The sequence below is a fragment of the Scylla paramamosain genome, chromosome 39, assembly GCF_035594125.1.
Source record: "Scylla paramamosain isolate STU-SP2022 chromosome 39, ASM3559412v1, whole genome shotgun sequence".
NCBI classification, from domain to species: domain Eukaryota; kingdom Metazoa; phylum Arthropoda; class Malacostraca; order Decapoda; family Portunidae; genus Scylla; species Scylla paramamosain.
Window position 1 is genome coordinate 10,950,382 of NC_087189.1, and position 14,319 is coordinate 10,964,700.

General features: G+C 39.4%; 1 protein-coding gene across 1 annotated transcript; it reads right to left on the bottom strand.

The window, feature by feature from the left end:
- Nucleotides 1-4,812: 4,812 nt before the first annotated feature.
- Nucleotides 4,813-6,729, bottom strand: LOC135092304 (cylicin-2-like). Its single transcript, XM_063990758.1, has one exon. It carries the CDS (start codon nucleotides 6,727-6,729, stop codon nucleotides 4,813-4,815), a length of 1,917 nt encoding a protein of 638 aa, XP_063846828.1.
- Nucleotides 6,730-14,319: the final 7,590 nt, after the last annotated feature.

Consider the following 14,319-nt stretch of genomic DNA (forward strand, 5'->3'; position numbering starts at 1 on the left):
GTTAAACGACCTGCAACAGAGGACATGATTTTAAAAGCACGTAAGAAAAAGATTAGTGACTGTAGAGGGTTGGGAGCGCAGTTGTATACTCCAGAAGGATTACTTTGAAGGGGAAATATGGTGGTTTGTGGCTTGGGTTTGAAATTCATCTTTTAGGACACCAGTCCTGGAACTTTAATGACACACCTCGTATATATATATATATATATATATATATATATATATATATATATATATATATATATATATATATATATATATATATTCTTTCTTTCATTCTTTTTTTTTTTTGCAACCCCATATGCCGCCAACCTATGTCAGTCTCGTGTTATAGCTGTGGTCGTTCTTGTGTTGGTGGTCGTGGTGATGGTGGTGGTGGTGGCACTGGTGGTGGTAGTGGCGTTCGTGGTGCGTATATGCGGGGTAGAAAGGAAGATTTAGCCGTCGCAGCCATCTTTTTTTTACTGGCGTTAACATGACACAGTTTATCCCAGACCTTATACTCACCCGCATCTGCCTGTCATTATATATATATTTTTTTCATTCTTATTGTCTTTTTCTTTTTCTTTTTTCTTTTTAACAGTCTTTTTTTTGTCTTTTCCTGGTGTTGAAATGCTGCGGTGTGGATGTTACTCTTTTATGATTGTTTTTGCTTGTTGTAGTAGTTGTTGTTGTTGTTGTTGTTGTTGTAGTTGTTGTTGTTCTTGTTTGGTGTTATTGCATGTTTGTACTCTTTATTATTCCTGCTAATGTGATTGTAAGGGTTGTGTTTTGTTGTTGTTGTTGTTGTTGTTGCTGGTTTTATTGCACTCGTTTTTTGCTGTTGCTTCCTTTGCCGTCGATGTTTACGCTACCGTTCTCGTTCTTGTCACTGACAGCCGGTGCAGCATTTCCAACAACTTATAGGAATGACAAACACAATATTTTGTTACTTGAACAGTGATTCATTCAGTCTTATGCAATGCACAATGCCTTGTTGAAGTGTTCAAAATTAATTAAAAATGTTTTTAGGTCTGTTGGTTTTATCTGCAAAATTTGTGTCAGTGACCAAAGAAGTTTTGAAAAAAAAAGTATATCATAGCTATTGCTGAATTGAAATAAATGATCAACGGAGAATATTTCTAGGCAAGTTATGTGGCAGTATTAAAAGCTTGCTCCTTATATGTTATTTTATATCAAGGTTAATATTTAATGAACAGGTCACCAGCACACAGCAGACAAGAATGTGGACCCTAGATTCAGACTCTCATAAGAAATAATAGTATAATAATTAAATATCTATATATAAGCACTGCCTTTGCTCCTTTAAGGAACATTTCAGTCCCTCGTCCCTGAATACTGTTTTGTATATAATTCTTAGTGTAAGCTCTTTTCTTAACGTAATGACCTTCATCCAAGGAATGTCCTTAATTCACTGTCCTTAATCAACAATGCCTTCTCAATCTACTGTCCTTAATTCAGGCTATTTTCTTAATCTGCAGTCCTTAATCTAGTCAATTATTTCATCCAGTATCTTTAATCCAGATTATTTTTTTAGTCCAGTGTCCTTGATCCAGAATATTTCCTAAATCATCCTTAATGAAGACAATTTATTTAATTTATTTAAATGTAGACTTTTCATAATCTACTAATCCTTAATCCATACTATTTCCGTAATTTGATATCCCTAATACTGACTATTTCTTTTATCCATCCTTTATTCTTAATCCAGACTACTTTCTTAATCCACTATCTTTAATCCTTAAATTGGGGACAGAAAGAGACATCATAATACAAGGCGAAAATCTAAATACAAAGGTATACAGTGTAATGAATGACAAGACGGTGATGTGAAATGTTACAGCACATGAAAGTGGTACATTATGTATTACAGCAAACTTAACAAACTCCAAAAAGCACGCCAAGATTTGACTTGCCGGAGAATGATGGCTCTGGGCAGGAGAGGGCTCTCTCTCGCTCTCTCTCTCTCTCTCTCTCTCTCTCTCTCTCTCTCTCTCTCTCTCTGTCTCTCTCTCCAAATCTCTCTCTCTCTCTCTCTCTCTCCTCTCTCTCTCTCTCTCTCTCTCTCTCTCTCTCTCTCTCTCTCTCTCTCTCTCTCTCTCTCTCTCTCTCTCTCTCTCTCTCTCTCTCTCTCTCTCTCTCTCTCTCTCTCTCTCTCTCTCTCTCCTCTCTCTCTCTCTCTCTCTCTCTCTCTCTCTCTCTCTCTCTCTCTCTCTCTCTCTCTCTCTCTCTCTCTCTCTCTCTCTCTCTCTCTCTCTCTCCTCTCTCTCTCTCTCTCCTCTCTCTCTCTCTCTCTCTCTCTCTCTCTCTCTCTCCTCTCTCTCTCTCTCCTCTCTCTCTCTCTCTCTCTCTCTCTCTCTCTCTCTCTCTCTCTCTCTCTCTCTCTCTCTCTCTCTCTCTCTCTCTCTCTCTCTCTCTCTCTCTCTCTCTCTCTCTCTCTCTCTCTCTCTCTTCTCTCTCTCTCTCTCTCCTCTCTCTCTCTCTCTCTCTCTCTCTCTCTCTCTCTCTCTCTCTCTCTCTCTCTCTCTCTCTCTCTCTCTCTCTCTCTCTCTCTCTCTCTCGGAATCAAACAGAAAAGAAGACAAGAAAAAGAGAAAGCACTAACTATAGTAGAAGAGAGTAGATGAGAGGAGAGAAGAGAAGAGAACGGGAGAAGAAAGGAGAGGAGAGGAGAGGAGAGGAGAGGAGAGGAGAGGATTCTAGAGAAGACAGAGAAAAGAGGACAAAAAAGAGGAGAGAAGATGAGAGTAAAGGAGAGGAGAGGAGAGAAGTGAAGAGAAGAGAAGAGAAGAGAAGAGAAGAGAAGAGAAGAGGAGAGGAGAGGAGAGAAGAGAAGAGAAGAGAAGAGAAAAGGAGAGAGAGAAAAGAAGAGAGGAGATGAGAGATTCGATTAAAGGAGAGGATAGGAAAGAAGAGAGGAGAAGAGAAGAGAGGAGAGGAGAGAAAACAGTAGAAAAAAAGTGGAGAGATGAGAGGAAAGAGGAGGAGAGAAGAGAAGAGAGGAGAGGAAAGGAGAGGAGAGGGTAGAGGAAAATGGAGAGTCGAAAAGAGGAGAGGGGAGAGGAAAGGAGAGAGGAAGAGAAAAGGAGAGGAGAGAGGAGAAGAGAGGAGAGGAGAGGAGAAGAGAGGAGAGGAGAAGAGAGGAGAAAGGAGAGGAGAGGGGAGGAGAGGACAGGAGAAGAGAGGAGATGAGAGAAGGGGAGAGAAGAGAAGAGAAGAGAGAGAAAATGTCATTTAATATGAAGGCAAGGAAGGGGAAGAGAAGATAAGAGGAGTGAAGAGGAGAAAAGTTAAGAGAGGTTATGAGGAGAGAAGAGAAGAGAAGAGGAAAGAAGAAAAGAGAAGAGGAGAGGAGAGGAGAGGAGAGAAGAAAAGAGAAGAGAAGAGAAGAGAAGAGAGAGAAAACAGGAGATAAGATAAAAGAAAAGGGAGAAAAGAGGAGAGGAGATAGGAGAGGAGAGAGAAGAGGAAAGGAGAGAGAAGAAGAGAAGAGAAAAGATAAGAGAAGAAATGAAAGAAAAAAGAAGAGGAGAGAAAAGAGGAGAGGAAAGGAGAGAAGAGGGGAGAGGAGAGGAGAAAAAAAGAGAGAGGAGAGGAGAAAAGAGGAAAGAGGAGAGGAGAAAGGAGAGGAGAGAGGAGAGGAGAGGAGAGGAGAGGAGAGAAGAAGGGAGAGGAGAGGAGAAGAGAGGAGAAAGGAGAGGAGAGAGGAGAGGAGAGGAGAGGAGAGGAGAGAAGAGAGGAGAGGAGAGGAGAGAAAAGTGGAGAGGAGAGAAGAGGAGAGAGTAAAGGAGAGGAGAGGAGAGGAGAGGAGAGGAGAAAGGAGATGAGAGGAGAGGAGGGAGGAGAGGAGAGAAGAGGAGAGAGGAGAGGACAGGAGAGGAGAGAAGAGAGGAGAGGAGAGGAGAGATGAGAGAAGAGAAAGGAACGGAAAGGAGAGAGGAGAAGAGAGAGCGACAGCCGGAGCCAGAGCGAGAGTGAGCGAGAGCTTTCTCCTGTCGTCATCATTCTACCCGACAAGTGAAATTTTGGCGCGCTTTTTGAGTTCCTTGTGTTGCCCTAATATTTTCTGTACCACTTCCATGTGCTGTAGTATTTCACATCACAATCTCCTCATTCATTATTTACTTCTGCATTTAGATTTTCGCTGTGCATGATGTTTATTTTTTGTCCGCAGTTTAAGTGTTAATGGAGACTACTTTCTTAATCCATTATCGTTAATCCAGGCTGTTTTTAATCCTCTTTCGTTAATCTGGAGTATTTTTAATCCTCTACTCTTAATCCAGAGTATTTTCTTAATCTACTATCTTTAATTTAGGCCGTTTTCTTAATTCAGTATCCTTAATCGATACTATTTTCTTAGTCCACTAGCCTTCATTCCGACTATTTTTCTAATCCAGTATCTTTAATTCAGAGTTTTGTTCTAATCCACTATCCTTAATTTTATCTATTTTCCTAATCCATTATCCTTAATCCAGACTTTTCCGTTAATGTACTATTATTATTGTGAATTTCTTCACAATAATAATAATAATAATAATAATATTTTCTTAATCCACTATCCTTAATCCAGACTATTTTCTTCATTTAACATCCTTAATCCGGAACACTTTGTCTAATGTCCTTAATCCGCATTAATTCTGTACCCAGGTCACTACTCCTATTTTCTTTTTGTGAGCTACATTTGTGCAGGCTTTTTAATATTTTTTTTCCTTCTGCTGATCTCCATGATACATAAAAAAAAAATAAATAAAATAAAATAAGTAAAAAAAAAAAAAAAAAAGGGGGGAGAGGGGACGCGGGAGGGCGGCTCGCTCAGTGAGGGAAGATGTCGAGGCAGAATTGTTTTCTGTTGAGCTTCAACGTCATGGTCGAATCAACATAATCTATTACTGCTCGTAATTTACAGAGCAGCGGTCGTCCAAACACAAAGTCGAAGTCGCTAACCCCCTGGTTGGTGTTCATCTGCACTGTGAGTGTGCCGCTGCCAAACTGCAGAATGACTCGTGTCGGCAGCGCAGTCTCGCTTCCTGTCCTGCACCGCACGTTGTACCGGCCGATCTTGGTGATAGAGAATGGTATAGTAGAGCATGTGTCCAGCAGCACCATCAGCGGCTCCTCGACGCCTTGTGCTTGTGCGGCAAACGCGAACACTTTCCCTTCGCGCCCTGGCTGAGGTCTCCGCCGCAGACGTTCCGGGTGACGCAGGAACAGGGTGCTGCTACCGTCGTGATGGAAGTCCTGCCGCATCTCAGCCTCCTGCAGGCGGCTCATGGACAGCACTATCACGTCGTTGCGAGAGGTGATCTCCGCCTCCTTTGGAAACACCAACATGGGCGTATTGACCGCAAGGCCGTCCTTCAGCACCAACAGTACCTCGTCGAGCATGATCACGTCCAGCAACAGGATGCCATTCCAGGTAGAGAAGAGTATTTTTTCTGTCTTCTCGCGGCCCGTGAGGAGGCCCGCTCTCTTAGCCAGTGACAGGAACATGATGCTGGCTGAGGCGCCGGTGTCAAAAAAGACAAGACATGGATGGCCGCGCACGGTCGCATCCGTCATGTGTCCTTCCTCAAGATGAACACGGCAGTACTCGCTCACACTCCTCTTCTTTTTGACTCTTTCGGCCTCCACCTTCAGCTTCAGCACGTTGCTGCTGTCCCGCCCTCCCCTCTTCCTGAGGTGATCAAGGATACGCTTATAATTCTCCAGCGGCCTCCTCTTCTTTGGCTCTTTCTCTTCTCCCTTCCCCTTTTTCGCCTGGGTTTCATGTTCCTCCTTGTCCTGCCTCTTCCTTTTCTTGGCCTGTGTGTCATGTTTCTTCTTGTCCTGCCTCTTCACTTTCTTGGCCTGGGTGTCATCTTCCTCCTTGTCCTGCCTCTTTCTTTTCTTGGCCTGACTGTCATGTTCCTCCTTGTCGTGCAATTTCTTCGTGACCTCGGTGTCATGGTCCTCTTTGCCCTGCCCCTTTCTCTTCTTGGCCTGGCTATCATGGTCTTCAATACTCTTAGCTTTCCTCTTCTTGGCCTGGCTCTCACGTTTCTCCGTGCTGCTCTTTTTGGCCTGTTCCTCGTAGTCTTCATTATCCTTCTTGTTCCATTTCTTGATGCAGTCCTTAATCCGTTTACAGCACTCCATGTTCCACCCTTTCCTTCGGTTTTTCCTGCCTTCTCCCTTGGTGTTTTTGTGTTGGTTCTCGTGATCTTCCTTGTCCTTGCTTTTCTCTTCCTGCTTCTCGTGATCCTTCGTGTCCTTCTTCCTCTTCTTGTCTTGGTTCTTGTGGTCCTCCGTGCCCCTCTTCGTCTTCCTGTCCTGTTTTTCGTGGTCGTCTGTGTCCTTCGTGTTCTTGTACTGCTTCTCGTGGTCCTCCGTGTCTTTCTTGGTCTTCTTGTTCTGGTTTTCATCGCCCTCCATGTCCTGCTTCTTCCTCTTCTTGTTGGGGTCTATAATCGGATACAAATATTCCATCCTCATCCGCGTCTTGGTTTTTAAATTATTCCTCTGCTTTTTGGGTTCCATAACCCCTTCAGTGTTTGTTTTCTTATGACCGGTGCAGTCTTGGAGGTTTTCCAAGCTCCTCCTCTTGCTGTGGTGCTTGGTCTGTTTCATTTTCTCCGTGTTCTTCTCACCGAGGGTCTCGTGAGCGTCCATTGATTGTTGTTTCTTGTTCTTCTTGTTGAATCTTGTATTGTTCAGCGGTGCGCCAAAATCTTCTGTAGAAAATCCAGGCATTGGCCAGTCTTACTGAAAACCTGATGGGACTGTTAGTATACCTCAGCGGTCGCTTCTGCAGCCACTCAGCAGCTTGGAGCTAAAGCACTTTGGCATCCACCAGATGGGCCAATGAAAGACCTTGGTTCTAGAATGTGATAAGGACTTTAGCCAATCAGAGACAAGAATGAAAGAAGGTAAAGAATTAAGATTATTTTTCATCGGCAACAGAGATGCTCCTCTTTCCACTAATGATATTTAATTTTTGCCAAACCAACACTGCAATCATGAACACTCACTTCAAAACAATAGATATAATACATTTATATGATTCAGTATATTTAATTGTCTAAATATTAATTTCCCTCAGTCAGTTATCTCTGATATCTCTGATATCCACGGTCTGACAGCCATTTAGAGCCTTGGAAAACCTCGCCACAGTTAACAATTCACACAACGTAACTGACGTTTAGTTTTGGGGTCAGCTAAAATGACTTACACTGCGACATTCTCGTGTCACTGTGTAAGTTCAGTTCCGCGTTTACACATCCAAGGGAAGAAAACGAGCCGTGACCCTTACGTGCATCAGTGAGGAAGCAAGAAGAGCAGGAGCTGGATCATTGTGACCTGAGGACACAGGATGGTCATTATTTTGAACAACACTGATTAGCCTCAATGTTTTATTTTGTATATATGCATGTAGTGTTTTCTTTGTTTAGTGTAACATGCTTTGGTTAAATATTCTGAGTGGAAGAAGCATTTCATGAGATGTGTCGCAGCACCATCTGTTGCTCACTACAAAATTACAGGAATAAGAAAAAGACGAAGAAGGAAAAGAAAAGAAAAAGTATATAGAGAAACACAGCATCAACCCTTCATCCCACTCACCACCACCATCACTTACCCCCACTACTCTCTCTCTCTCTCTCTCTCTCTCTCTCTCTCTCTCTCTCTCTCTCTCTCTCTCTCTCTCTCTCTCTCTCTCTCTCTCTCTCGTTAATAGTAATCCACAAATTTTTTTATTTTTTTATTTATTTTTATGTGTGTGTGTGTGTGTGTGTGTGTGTGTGTGTGTGTGTGTGTGTGTGTGTGTGTCTCGCTTCTTGTTTTTTCTTTGTTCTTGGTGTCCTTCTGCTCCCTCTTTTCTTCATTTTCCTCACTCCTCGTCCTCACTCGTCATTCTTACTCCTCCTCCTCCTCCTCCTCGTCCTTCTCCTCCTCCTTCTCCTCTTTTCCCTCTCCTCCTATTCATGTAAAGAAAAACATGCCACTGTCAAGCCCTGATAAAAAAAAAGATCTTGGTGTCGTTGTGTCAAACGACCTAAAGCCGAGTCAATACTGCATAAAAACAGTAAAGACGGCAAATAAATTAGTAGGATTCATTAGAAGAACCTTTGAATTTAAATCAGAAATGTTTATACTTGCCTTATATAACTCACTGGTGCGCCCTCATATAGAATACTGTGTACAGTTTTGGTCACCATATTACAAAAAAAAGACATTAAAAAACTAGAGAAGATACAGCGCAGAATCACAAAGATGATTCCAAGATTGCGTAATAAGGCGTATGAGGAACGACTGGAAGAACTAAAACTATTTAGTTTAATAAAGCGCAGGATAATAGGAGACCTAATTGAAGTGTTCAGAATCTTTAAAGGATATAGTAACATTGATGCAATTAAATATTTTACTATTGATCATTCTAACCTAACAAGAAATAATGGATTCAAGATTATACCCAAACGTTTTAAATCCCACGAGGTCAAACATTTTTTTCTTTAATCGTATAGTAAATATATGGAATAAATTTTCTGCAGAAATTGTAAACAGCAGTTCTATTGAATCATTAAAAAATAAAATAGACAAATATCTAAAAGCAAATCCCCAACAAACTCTCTTCTTGTCCGAGTAATTACTAAATTCACTAATAAACTCTTATTTTACAGACAAATTTTATAATAAATTGTATTTACTTTCAGATAGGCGTATAGAGTTCACCGTAGGGTAAATAGGAGAACCTCCTTTCATTCTTTCCTATGAAAATTCCATGTCAGTTTTTCCATACTGCATGGTACTTTTTCCCAACTATTTCCATGCCAGCACAAGCTGGAGGGAGTGATGGGTGGGAAGGAGCCTTCTGCTATGCTGTCCTGTCTCTCTTCCCTGTAGCTAGTTAGAAGTAGTTACCAGACAGCCTTGCAAGGACTAAGAGGTCTGTTGCTGTTTGGCTTTCCTTTGTATTCGTCCTCCTCCTCCTCCTCCTCCTCCTCCTCCTCCTCCTCCTCCTCCTCCTCCTTCTCCATACACTCTACAAACGCTTGACCTAGAGCCCCCCCCCCCCCCACACACACACACAGAGCTCACTGATGAAATAAATAAGTTAAGGGAAACCCACCAGTAGCTAAGAATTATGCATGCCAAAATATATATATATATATATATATATATATATATATATATATATATATATATATATATATATATATATATATATATATATATATATATATATATATATATATATATATATATATATATATATATATATATATATGAGAGAGAAAAAAATAAATAAAAGAAACAAGTATGAAAAACTGTTAGGTAACACGATGTAAACGATACTGATTCACTATCTAACACGATTTTCGTCTTTGACAAGCAAGTTTTATTTTCCAACTCTTTTTATTGGAAAACAACAGAAAATGTCCATTATTCATGTCAAATTTTTTTTTGTGGCTTTTAGAATAATTTTTGCCCCAAAATAGCAAAATTTTACCATTTTTCCTGATACTGACACAGAGAACTTTTTTGCCCTTGTCTTCATTGTCGTGCTTCTACTTTGCACGATCTTGTTGCGTCCCTAATTTATAAGGGTGGCTTTTGTGGGTTCAAAGGAACGCTTTGATTTTTTTTGTGATTTTTACTTAATTTGTATTATTTATATATATTTACACTCAGACGATCATATACGACTTCCGACAACAACGAAAAACAACGAAAATTGTTTCATATCTCTTCAAAATAAATTCCATCAAATATCTGGAACACTTCACTGATTCAAATCACTTCACATATTCAATACTCAATGATAAATCACATCCTACACAAACATTGCAACTAATATTCAATGACGAACACATCCTACACGTACCCAATCCTTCTCTGTCAATGAATAACACCAACATTTTACTCTGACTGCATTACAACTGTCTGGCGCTACTTACTGGTACTGTGACAGGCGGCTAGCCCATCTTGACCCTCTCTGGCTTGACAGCTCTGTCTACCTTGTCTCTCTGTGTGCTTCTGTCTATTTCCATCTCCTACATCTCTTAATATACATGTGATGTTAGAGCGACCTTTTGCCCCAACAAAGCTTCCGTTTTTACAAGATTTATTTTCCAATACTTCGATCATATTTTCCCATAACTTTGAATAAGGTTAATTTTCTAGTAACTTTTTTTATTTTTTTCATACTTTGATCATATGTCTAATTTTCCTATACTTTCCGTAAGGTTCACTTTCAAGTAACTATATATTCTTCGATCATACAGTTTATTTTCCCTTAACATTCAATAAGGTTCATTCTCCATTAACTTTGGTAATCGCATCTTCTAATCAGGAAGAAAGAGGTGGCGATTCCTATGATGTGCCGGCTGTCTGTGTTGTCCACGTCATCTGCTTCCGGTGACCTCTGGTGCCCTCGTATACTAATTCAGTGATAGCCACCTCTTCTTGTAATCTGGTGCTAATCTGCGGCTCTGTTAGTCTTGTGATGACTCACCGCATCTTGTTGTTCTCCTCGGTGGTCACGTCTCGTCTCTTATCTATCAGGGTTGTGGTAGCTTCTTGGTACTTGCTTTCGTGTTTATCATCATCTTCCCTCAGTTATTGTTTCTACTTCTTATTTTCTTCTTCATTTCTACATTCTTGTACATTCTTCTTTCTTCTTACGTGTTTCATTTCTTCTTGTTTCTTGGGTTACAACATGCCCTCCTTATGATCGCGCGTCCTCCCGCGACTGGTTACTTGGCTGGATGTTCGTTCCCTCATCCGTGGAAGTGGTGCAGGGTGTGGGTTTGGAAGGCCCGCTCCATGCTGCCAGAACCAGGGGAGCCATAGGTGCGGCCCTCACCCACGCCCACGAACATCAGGGTGACCCCAACAGCCAGCACTGTCAACAGCCAGACGTACCAGTCCGGGTTCCGGCAGGCTGATGCTTTTATCAGGAACTGCAGGTTATCTTTACATTGTGTAGAGACAAAGGTACCCATCCATAACTACTGGGAAGGCACCTGTTACCAGAATTCATAAGTTCCGGGTTTAAAAATAGAGTATTTGTGGAGAAAACAAAATATAACTTTGAATATCTTGACCAGTAAGAGGAGAGATCAACAATTAATCATATTTTCCACAACAGTTATATCATAAGCCAGGAAAATCAGTTCTGAGTATTCTCAATATGACTAGAAGTGTGATGCAGTCAGAAAACACTTAGATTTATAAAGAAATAATGGAAGGGAGGTCATCCTGCGGACATGAAAAGGTGTCGGCGGGAATCTCTCTAAAAGTTGTAAGTAGCAACCCAAGTTTGTAATGTAGTCACTCATATCAGCTTTAGGTGAACTCATCTATCTTTACTCTCTTAGATGAATAAACATTTCATTCTGCGCTCAAATAAAGTGTAGAGGGAACAACAATACTTATTTCAAAGCATGTTCTTTCATCATGGTTTTTAATCAGATCATAAGATCAATATGAACTGGTGCAATGGATTTAATAGCCAACTGAACAACATCATTTCAAATCGTGTACTTTCATCACGGTTTTTAATCACAACATAACATCAATATGAGATGCAGCAATAGATTTACTAGTCAACTGAACAACATCAGAGTCTCCCATATAAGTAATGACTTCCCATTATCCATAGATACAAATATTTTCATCTCAATCACTTTAAGTAGAAATTTTTTACTTTTTAGCACAAGATGAACGATTGTTAATATTTTATGCATATCACTAATTGCAAATTTAACATTAACCTTTTCCTTCCTCGCTTTATGAAAACACAACACTAAAGCAATTATGCATGAAATGATCAGAGTCTGCGTTGCGTGCAATGTTTTTCTTTTTTTCTTTTCTTTAGTTGAGTCATTTTCTTTTCTTTCTCTGATAATTTAGATCATAATACACGTTTGAAAAGCCGTTATGTTACAATGTGGTTCTTAGCTCTTGTTACAAGGAAATTACACTCTACTTAACTTGACATGAGATTGGTCTATACTTGACCAAGACTATCTGTACCGTGACATTTCTGGCTTTTTATCATGGGTTCATATCATCCTCATATACAGGGCATAAAATTTTCCACTCATCAGCCTCTTGGATTCAGGTGTCACGTACTTCCGTTTAGACCTGAAGTCTTCCTCATGATTAATCATGACATCTTGCTCAGAACCAGGTGAATATAACGCTTTGAAATATGTTCATTTTGTCGTCTGACTAATTCTTCTTCTCATCATGATCATCTTCATTGAATTATCTTCTGTATCGCTATCCGTAATGATCTTCAACAATTTAGTTTCCCTTGTTTCACCTTAAAGCTCTTCTGTAACTCATTTCTGTGTAGTGGTGTTAGTTCTTTAGATATCTGTATTTAATCTTTAAGCAGTGTTTCATATTCCTATCCCTTGTGCTAACATACCTTATCTTCACTCTACCCCACTGATCGTTCTCTGTTCATCCTTAGCTACCAAGCAATATAACGTCTATTTTGTGTGTTTTGATCTTTTTAGGTGCGAAAACGTGAAAACGCAGAAATCACACTCTATTAGGCGAAACAAAACAACATTAACAAAAACGTGAATTTTGAGTGTCACATTGATAGGTACCAAAACGCCAAAATGTAAGCAAAGCACCCAATATGAGGAAAGGAAAAGAAATTTACAGAAACGCGTCTTTTGAGTGTTTATGTGCGTGCTAGGCACCAAAACGATAAAAATAATCGAAAGCACATTATATAGGAAAATAAAACAACATTATTAAAAACGTCTCTTTTCCTTTTTTTTTTTTTTGAGCTACGTAAGTACCAAAAACACTAACACACACACACACACACACACACACACACACACACACACACACAAAATCTTTATGGAGAAACAGTATAACTCTATCACAAAACATTTTATTTCAGTATTTTTGAGCTTTTCAAGTAGAAAAATGCCAATATTCATGCAAAGTTCTCAATACGGGGAAACGAAAAAATATTACAAGAAATATGTTATGAGAGTTTTTTATTTTTTTAGGCACCAGATTCTGAAACGCATGAACAGCAATCTATATCGAGAAACACAACTTAATTACCAAAAAGGAGTATTTTGAGTTTTTTTTTCACATTATTAGGTGCAAAAAGGATAAGATGCATCCAAATTCATCTATAAGAGGATACGAAACGACATTATCAGAAATGAGTCTTTTGAATATTTTTGAGCGTGATAGGTATCAATACGCTAAAAAGCTTGGAAATCACCTGTTATGGAAACACAAAAGATCATTACGAAAGACGTGTCTTTTGTGTGCTTTTGAACTTCTTACGTACCGAAACGCTAAAACGCATGCAAAACACACTTTTTTTTTTTTTTTTGAGAAACATAATGACATTACAAAAAAAAGTTTTTTTTTTTTTTTGAGCTTTCGATGTAGAAAAAAAAACGCCAAAAAAAAGCATGCAGAGTTCCCTATATGGAAGAGACGAAAAGAAAATTCGAAAAACGTGTATTATGAGTGACTTTGAGTTTCTGAGGTACCAAAATATGTTGCTGAAGCAGAACAACATTACTAATATATATATATATATATATATATATATATATATATATATATATATATATATATATATATATATATATATATATATATATATATATATATATATATATATATATATATATATATATATATATATATATATTCTTTCTTTCACTCTTATTTTTTTGCAACCCCATATGCCGCCAACCTATGTCAGTCTCGTGTTATAGCTGTGGTCGTTCTTGTGTTGGTGGTCGTGGTGATGGTGGTGGTGGTGGCACTGGTGGTGGTAGTGGCGTTCGTGGTGCGTATATGCGGGGTAGAAAGGAAGATTTAGCTGTTGCAGTCATCTTTTTTTTACTGGCGTTAACATGACACAGTTTATCCCAGACCTCGTACTCACCCGCATCTGCCTGTCATTATATATTTTTTTTTTCATTCTTATTGTCTTTTTCTTTTTCTTTTTTCTTTTTAAGTCTTTTTTTTGTCTTTTCCTGGTGTTGAAATGTTGCGGTGTGGATGTTACTCTTTTATGATTGTTTTTGCTTGTTGTAGTTGTTGTTGTTGTTGTTGTTGTTGTTGTTGTTGTTGTTGTTCTTGTTTGGTGTTATTGCATGTTTGTACTCTTTATTATTCCTGCTAATGTGATTCTAAGGGCTGTGTTTTGTTGTTGTTGTTGTTGTTGTTGCTGGTTTTATTGCACTCGTTTTTTTGCTGTTGCTTCCTTTGCCGTCGATGTTTACGCTACCGTTCTCGTTCTTGTCACTGACAGCCGGTGCAGCATTTCCAACAACTTATAGG